The sequence below is a fragment of the Perca flavescens genome, chromosome 16 (genome assembly GCF_004354835.1).
Source record: "Perca flavescens isolate YP-PL-M2 chromosome 16, PFLA_1.0, whole genome shotgun sequence".
Lineage (NCBI taxonomy): Eukaryota > Metazoa > Chordata > Actinopteri > Perciformes > Percidae > Perca > Perca flavescens.
In genome coordinates, this window is record NC_041346.1 from 29,103,380 (window position 1) to 29,111,586 (window position 8,207).

The following is an 8,207-nucleotide window of genomic DNA, read 5'->3' on the forward strand; positions in this document are numbered from 1 at the left end:
GCACTCACCTGTGTGTGCAGGTAGCGCGGCGATTTGAGTTGCAGCTCCTCCTTGCCGACGGTGGGAACACAGCAACAAAACACCTGCCGGAAACCTGCTCTGAACCTGCCGAGAGGAAGACAGAGATTTCATAACCGGATGGATTAAACGGGCAGGATTACAGACCCAAATACAGATTACCTACCACATGACCGAGAGAGAGAGAGAGAGAGAGAGAAGCACACCAACAGCCACACATTTTCCGAGCGGACGACCTACCTGCTGTTGAGGCAGTAGTAGATGATGGGGTTGTACATGGTGGAGCTCATGGCCAGCCACATGACGGCCAGATACACCTGCTGGATGTAGCGCTGCTCGAATAAATCGGGGAAGAACTGGTGCAGTAAGAAGTAGATGTGATACGGCAGCCAGCAGCCGGCGAACGTACACACAACCACGATCATCATCTTCACCACCTGCCACAGAAACCCACAGGGTGTACGGCAGGTTTAAATTCATCTTTTTATTGTTTTCATGCGGGGGATTTAAAAACCATTCAATTAAATGATAGTGTTTGATAGGAAGACACAAGGTGTGTGTGTGTGTGTGTGTGTGTGGGGGGCTTGTTTTACTATATTCGTGTGGTCCAGAAACCAGGGGATCCAGTATACTTGTGGGGTCTGCACAGCCTTGTGGGGCCCAAAATGCTTGGACCCCACAAGGTTAAAATGCTGTTTGAGGGTTAAGACTTGGTTGTATGATTAGGGTTTGAATTAGGTTATGGTTAGGGTAAGGGTTAAGGTTAGGCATTTGGTTGTGATGGTTAAGGTTAGGGGCTAGGGAATGCATTATGTCAATGATGGGTCCCCACAAAGATAGTGAAACAGGCATTGTGTGTGTGTGTGTGTGTGTGTGTGTGTGTGTGTGTGTGTGTGTGTGTGTGTGTGTGTGTGTGTGTGTGTGTGTGTTTCACCTTGCGTTTGGCAGTCAGCTGGCTTTTGTAGTGTTCAGAGGAGTCTCCGGGGATCTCACTCGCCCAGAGGGTGACGCCCACGATCGTGTACGCACATCCCATAATGCAAAGGGGCAGGAAGTAGATCAGCAGTGTCACACACACATAGTATCTGTGACATGAGAGGATGAGGAGGAACAAAAATATGATTAATGTGTTGTGATTTGAACTAGGAAGAACTGCTGTCATTTATCAGACCCATCCATCCAGTATTTCAGAACTGCTGGTGCACAGTGTGTTGAGTACTGTTTCAAGGCTTATGAAAATAAATATTCCACTAATATTGTCGTTTACATGCAGCTGTGCAAAACAGGATTTTTTTTTTTTGAGTTTTCCACTGGTGGTGGACTTGTTCAACCGTGCAAACACATCTTTGCTGTTTGATTCCTTCAAACACCTTCTTAAAGGCTGGCATAGCAATGGTTGTTTATAATTTCTAATCTCCAGCCCAAATACAAATCCGGACCACTAAATTAAAGCTTCCTTAATTTGCAGAGAGGTTGAGAAGGCGTGTGTGTGAGACGAGGCAGCCATGGACGATAATAATAATAATTCATTTTGTCATTATTATATTTGCAAATGTGACAAACAACAGCTCATATGGTACAGCTTACAGAAGACAGATAAGATGAGAAGGTTAGATAGTGAAGTAACATTTCAGTCAAGGCATAAGTTTTCCTGGTCACAAGGAATGTGAAAAATTTACAAGCTGAGCAGACAAAAAGTACAGTAGTATTAGTTAAATAAAACAATCAAACAAAATATCAGTAAATTAAATAAAAAATTTGGCAAAAAGATCCGGTTACAAGCTCATAATCAGGCTGCTAGTTAGAAGTCAGGTGGGCCATGAAGTGATCCCAGATCCCCAGTCAGTCCTTTTTTGTCATTGTTGCGGGCAAAAGTCCTTGATTATGCAGCCCGTTTTCTTAAAAAAAGCGATGGAATATGCGGGATATTTATGCAATTTTATGCGATGAAATTTCGCGTAATTGCGTCACTTCATAACGTTCCCATGGTAACAGGGGAAAATGGCTGCTCTCGTGTGAAGTAAACGCAACATTTTTCAACTTTCTGCTAAGATATATAATGGGACTTTTTTGCAACGAAAATGCGGGGATTATGAAATCATGCAAGCCCCGCATATTTTGCGTGGAAATCAGCAATTTATGCAGCGAAAGTGCTGCGTATTTGAAAAAATGCGGGGGCCCTCCCCCCCGCATAAATATGCAGACTTTGGCTGATTATGCACTGAATTATGTGATCGCATAATCACGTTTTTCTGGAGGGACTGCCCAGTGTCCCAGGGTCTTGGCCCCTTATCCTAGCCTAGCATAACTTCATATGATGCTGTCTCACTCCTGAGGAGTTTCCACTCCTATATTGTTGGGTTTATGGCTGATTTCCAGTGTCTCAAATATATAATTCTGGCAGCAGAGGCTATCCCAACCATCAGAACTGAATATGCGCTTTTTGTCAGGGTCAGCTTTTCGGTTTTATCTCCCAAAAGGCATTGTCTTGGAGATACTGGCATGGTTAATCCTGCCCATGTCCCTATGAATTCCTGTATGTTATGCCAAAATGGTTTGACCATAGAAAATTCCCAAATGAGATGCAAAAAAGGTGCCCATCTCTGTTTTACATTTCCAACATGTGTTGGTACTTACTGTCCTACTTTGAAAAGCCTATTTTGGTTGTTTAGTGGGACCGGTGCAACTGAATACATTTCCCCCTATCTTCCTTGATATATTTACCATTATTAGCCATAATCTGTTTCCATGTATCCATGTCAATTTTACAATCAAGGTCTAATAATAATTCCTTTTGAAAGCAAATTCATCAAATGCCCTTTTTCTCTCTTTTAGCTCCGCGGATAATTTCCAGGATAAATTGAGGACGATTCCTCACAGTCGTATTCATCACCTGAACGTGAGTCATTTCAGCTGCGGGGGTCTATTTTTTTTTTATTTATTGAATGACTCCCTCAGAAGAATGCTGATTGTGCAGCTTCATCCAGCCCTGAAGCTGCAGGTATCCTGTCCAGTGTGAGATGACAACACATCAAACCGTATTACCCACAGAGATGTGTTGGAGCCGCAGGATATATATGGTGAGAAGAGAATAATACTGGATATCAAATATTTGATATACCAGCTGCCCAAAATCATTTTCTTTTTAAGGATTTGGTCCTTTAAAGCAGTGGTTCTCAAACTTTTTTTCAATAATTTACCCCCTGGGAAATATTCTCTGAGCCAAGGACCCCCCAAAGCATTTTTTTGGCTATATAAAGAGGTACATTACAGCGCAGCACCACCACTGTCTGATTTACTAAACAACAACTTTGTAAATGAAAGACACTCAAATGCTACTTCAAATGTTTAAAATCCATGACTAAATTAATGTATTAAATAGTATAATTTTTCATGGAATTATGAAGGACTGATATTTTTTAAATTAACATATTAAAAAAATATAATAATCTCACGTACACCCTGCAGTACTCCCCTACGGTCACACGTACCACCATTTGAGAAACACTGCTTTAAAGGGTAACTTCGTTTTTTTTTTTACCTGCACCCTTTTTTCCTGTTTTTGTGTCTAAGTTACTGACGGGAACAACAATCTTTGAAATTAATGTCCACTAAAAGTTCTATTTTTGCCGCTGATAAGGCTCAGGTTATTCTAAGTGTCTGACAACATTATGGAAAGGATCCCTACAGAGATAGACCTTTTAGTTAAAAAGTAAGATCCTTTTAGTTAAACATGAAACAGCCCCGAAATTGCCCATCAAACCCACCAGACTCCATTTAAATCACACGTGTCAAACTCAAGGCCCACGGGCAAAATCCGGCCCCTCTCCATTAGTGCATGAATAGGTTCTGAGCGTGTGTGTGTGTGTGTGTGTATTTCAGGCCTGTGTGCAGTGATTTCTAACAAACAGAGTGTAAATTGTAATTCCCCCCACTTTATAATGTATAATAAAAAGTATACATTATAAAATTATAAATGATAAATGTTGAAAGTAAACCTAAGCCCTTGTACTCACATCTTCCTGAAGTCCACAGGGGTGTATTCCGGCCAGTCTATGTAGCAGACGGTGCGTCCCGGCAGCAGCGCGGTGGATGAGAAGTAGTACTGAGGGAAGGCTAGAAGCAGAGCCAGCATCCAGATCACAGCGATCACAACATAGGTCTCGGTGGAAGTCAGCCTCTGCTGCAGCGGGCGGATGATCGCCATGTATCTGACAGACACAGAAATATTCTGTTAAAGTGCTCATATTATGCTTTTTGGCTTTTCCCCTTTCCTTTATTGTGCTATGTATCTTTTTTTGTGCATGTTATAGGTTTAAAAAGTGAAAAGGCCCAAAGTCCCCCCCCCCAAAGGGACTTACCATCTCCACCAGAAAACACTGTTCACCAACTGCTCCAAACAGCTCTATTGTAGTCCAGCCTTTACTTCAGAGACCAACGTGGTCACTTTGGAACACACATTATAATGCTCACCTAGCTGCTAGCGTAGCACACCCTCATACTCTGCTTCTGACTGGCTAGTAGTCCTTACCTAGGTACCGTCGGGGCTCGCCCTCATACTCTGCTTCTGACTGGCTAGTAGTCCTTACCTAGGTACCGTCGGGGCTCGCCCTCATACTCTGCTTCTGACTGGCTAGTAGTCCTTACCTAGGTACCGTCAGGGCACGCCCTCATACTCTGCTTCTGACTGGCTAGTAGTCCTTACCTAGGTACTGTCAGGGCACGCCCTCATACTCTGCTTCTTCTGGGCTAATCAGAAAAAAAATAAGTTTACTGTGTGGAATTACTCAACTAATGCTGTTGTGTTTCCACTGCGAGGTACCGCTCTGCTCCAGGGGCGATTCTAGGATCAGACCTTTAGGGGGGCCCAGCCCCTAATGAGAATGTGACACGGATACAGTGCCTTGCAATTTTATGTTGCGTCACAACCCCCGCGAAATGATTCGTTTTCCTATCAGAGTTTGATCCATTCGGTCTGATAACATTTGACAGGAAGTGGCTGGCTCGGCCAGCAAATGTCTTTAGTGCGCCTTCTCTATGGGCCGCACAGTAAGGAAGCAGCCACGATCATTCGGGGAAATGTTTGGCTCCATGATGTGGCTTCGTGCTCCTCTGAGAAACTCTCAGAGCAATGAGCGGGGCTCCGCCTCGAACGCTGTATCCAGCCTCTTGTTTTCATTTTTTTCCCCCTTGTTCATAACGTCGCAGAAAGCAATGCAAGTGAGAAACTGTGAGGAAACTTTGATATTAAATAACATTTCCTCTATATTGCAGCAGTGTAAAAGATCCTCTATACTTCGCCTCAAGGTACGCGCTCTCATTTTGATTCCAGTCCTGGGGTGGAGGGTCAAAGATTTCTGGGCTGCGTGGGATTTAAGATCTTTAGAATGGCTCTTATATACACATTTATCTGAAGACGTACAGTGCCATAACACACACACACACACACACACACCTGTCCAGAGCGATGGCCGTCATGGAGTAAATGCTGGCGAATATGGCTGCGATGGGGAAGAAGTTGTGGAAGCGGCAGTAAACCAAACCAAAGTACCAGTCGTTGTGAACGCCGTAGGTAAAGTTGATCACCGTGTTGAACGCTGACATGGCCGCCTCGGCGAACGCCAGGTTCACCTGCAGGAGAGCAGAGAGTTTAACGATGCTTGGTTTTCTCCCTTACAAAGACATTAAAGTGCTCATATTATGCTCATTTTCAGGTTCATAATTGTATTTGTTGGGAGTCGCACATGCACAGTGCCTAAGTACTCTGCTTCTGACTGGCTAGTAGTCCTTACCTAGCTACTGTCAGGGCACGCCCTCATACTCTGCTTCTGACTGGCTAGTAGTCCTTACCTAGCTAATGTCAGGGCACGCCCTCATACTCTGTTTCTGACTGGCTAGTAGTCCTTACCTAGGTACTGTCAGGGCACGCCCTCATACTCTGCTTCTGACTGGCTAGTAGTCCTTACCTAGCTACTACACATATGCGACTCCCAACAAAGATGGAACAGAAGTGAGATGTCTCACTCTGTAGCTAAAACAGAGAGCTCAACACACAGGGTGAAAAGAGGAGCTGCAGCAACGTGCAGCACAACAAAAATATGGTGTTTTTTGAAAATTAAACTATGTAAACCTATTCTGATATAACCTCTAAATACAATTATGAACACTTGAATGCACTTAACTGACCCTGCATTTATTTGGTGTACCAATAACTAGAAAATGTCTTTAATGATAGAGTGGTTCAGTTATTATCCTCTCTGGGTTGAGAGTCAGGGACGCAGCTGGTTTCAGCTGGAGGAGCAGAAATCTTCATTTCACAAAAGTACTTTTGCTTTCAGTCAGGAGTTTGCAGATAATAAAATGTTTCAATCCATTTTAGTGGGGGGACACAAATTAAAGCTCAGTCTTCTAAAGCTCCCAAAAGCAACACTAAGAGTTCCAAAATAAGATCATCAAACAAAACCTGACATCTGGGTAAATTCCACTTTTTGACAAAATGCATTATACAAAGAATCAGGTAAACCTCAATAGCACATACACATCAAGTGTAATTTTTAAAAACACAAAATAATACAAACAATAATAAAAAAAATTTCATTTATTTTTATTGAATGAATAACATATTCATTCAATAAAAATAAATGAAAATAAGTGCATGTAGACATATAAATTCGCAAAGTGACTTTGAGAAGAGATTTTAGTTCTATGAGGAAAGGTACAAAGTTAGGAAATTAATTAGAAAATGTCTGCTTGTGAATATAAAATTTGGCATATAGAATGATGAAATGGATTAGATAACTCACGAGCACCATTTCCTGAATTTATTTTATTTTTTATTTTATTTTATTGGTTTATTTGATAGGGACCGTGCATATTTATGAACATTGTTGTATAAAAAAACACCATGTAAATATGCCAGAATTAGTAAAAATAACTACTTTTCATCTGCAGTCCCTAGGCAGGGGACACAAGACTAACATAGAGACAGCCAGCAGGCATACAGCACTCATTCACTATACATTAAAAAGGTACACATAATGGTGACATATACATAAACTAAACTACATGATGACAAAGACATTATTCATCCACCTCTATACTGCATTCAGTTAAACAGTGAAGGTGTATGGATGATGAAATGATCATAGAAACAGATGAAACCTTTGTAGACAAAGTTAGTGGGTTCACAAAAATAAAGTAAGACTCCAAATCTGTCCTAAACCCTTTGGACATGTTTTCTTTTAACAGTTAATGCTCACCAGAAAGTAGTTGGTGACGGTCCTCATGCGTTTGTGCGCCAGAATGATCCAGATGACCACCGTGTTACCGAGCACCGACGCTGCGACGATGCTGCAGTAAGCCACGGCCCAGAGAGTGATCTGCCACGCCGGCTGGACGAACTGGTTGAAGCCGTCGCTGCCGCTGCCGTTGACGGAGACGTTTGTCCCGGTGGTGGCGTTAAAATCCGTCGCGTTGTAGAGAGAGTCCATGTTTCTGTTTCTTTTGGCTGAGTTGGATGTTAAAAATAGATTAGCGTCCTCTCTCACCGGAATATGATTCCTCTTTAGGGAGGTAAAGCAGCAATGCTTGGGGTGAAAATCTAGAAAAGTTAAAAAAGAAAAAAGCGCACAACTAAATCCTCACATTGGAGCGGTCTTTAAGCACCGTGAAGCCGCGCGCTCCGGAGGACATCACCGTGCCAAAACGCACGACGCAGCTCGCCAGCGAACCGTTGACATTCAGCAGGGGCGATTCTAGGATCAGACCTTTAGGGGGGCTCGGCCCCTAATTAGAACGTGACCTGGATAAGATGCAATTTCAGTGACATTCAGGCTGTTTAACCAGGGATGTGCACGGACAATTAGTTGGAAATGGGCTCACGCCCTACACGTTATTGTAGGTCCAGTTAAATATGCAACTCTATTTTAGTTTTTTACTTTTAGTTTTAGTAGGGGGTCCCTGCTCTGTGTCTCTTTCAGTTAAGAGGTCCTTGGCTTAAAAATAGTTTAAGACCCCTGGTCTAGAGGGGGGATAGTGCAGGTGCTCTAGCCCCTCCTCTGATGTCTATGTGTGCACGTGCCTGTGTTTAGCTTCCCCCAACCCCCTCTGTCCCTTCCCCCCTCACACACAGTGATTACTCATGTCTGTGGCCAATGTATCAGCTATTGGAAATCACTCCGAATGACCCT

General features: G+C 42.9%; 1 protein-coding gene across 1 annotated transcript; it reads right to left on the bottom strand.

The window, feature by feature from the left end:
• Nucleotides 1–254: 254 nt before the first annotated feature.
• Nucleotides 255–7,605, bottom strand: tacr1b (tachykinin receptor 1b). Its single transcript, XM_028601901.1, has 5 exons — nt 7,278–7,605; nt 5,474–5,649; nt 4,035–4,229; nt 953–1,103; nt 255–455 (listed from the first exon to the last, which is right to left on the bottom strand). Exons 1-5 carry the CDS (start codon nt 7,506–7,508, stop codon nt 255–257), a joined length of 954 nt encoding a protein of 317 aa, XP_028457702.1. The 5' UTR covers nt 7,509–7,605.
• Between the last annotated feature and the right edge of the window lie 602 nt (nt 7,606–8,207).

What these genes read in the sequence shown, in the direction of transcription:
- tacr1b (XM_028601901.1), bottom strand. Translation starts at nt 7,508, where the DNA reads ATGGACTCTCTCTACAACGCGACGGATTTTAACGCCACCACCGGGACA. An exon ending in ACGGCCATCGCTCTGGACAG is followed by an intron (nt 4,230 to 5,473) that starts GTGTGTGTGTGT and finishes TGTGTCTGTCAG; the next exon opens with ATACATGGCGATCATCCGCC. An exon ending in AGCTGACTGCCAAACGCAAG is followed by an intron (nt 456 to 952) that starts GTGAAACACACA and finishes TTTCTGTGGCAG; the next exon opens with GTGGTGAAGATGATGATCGT.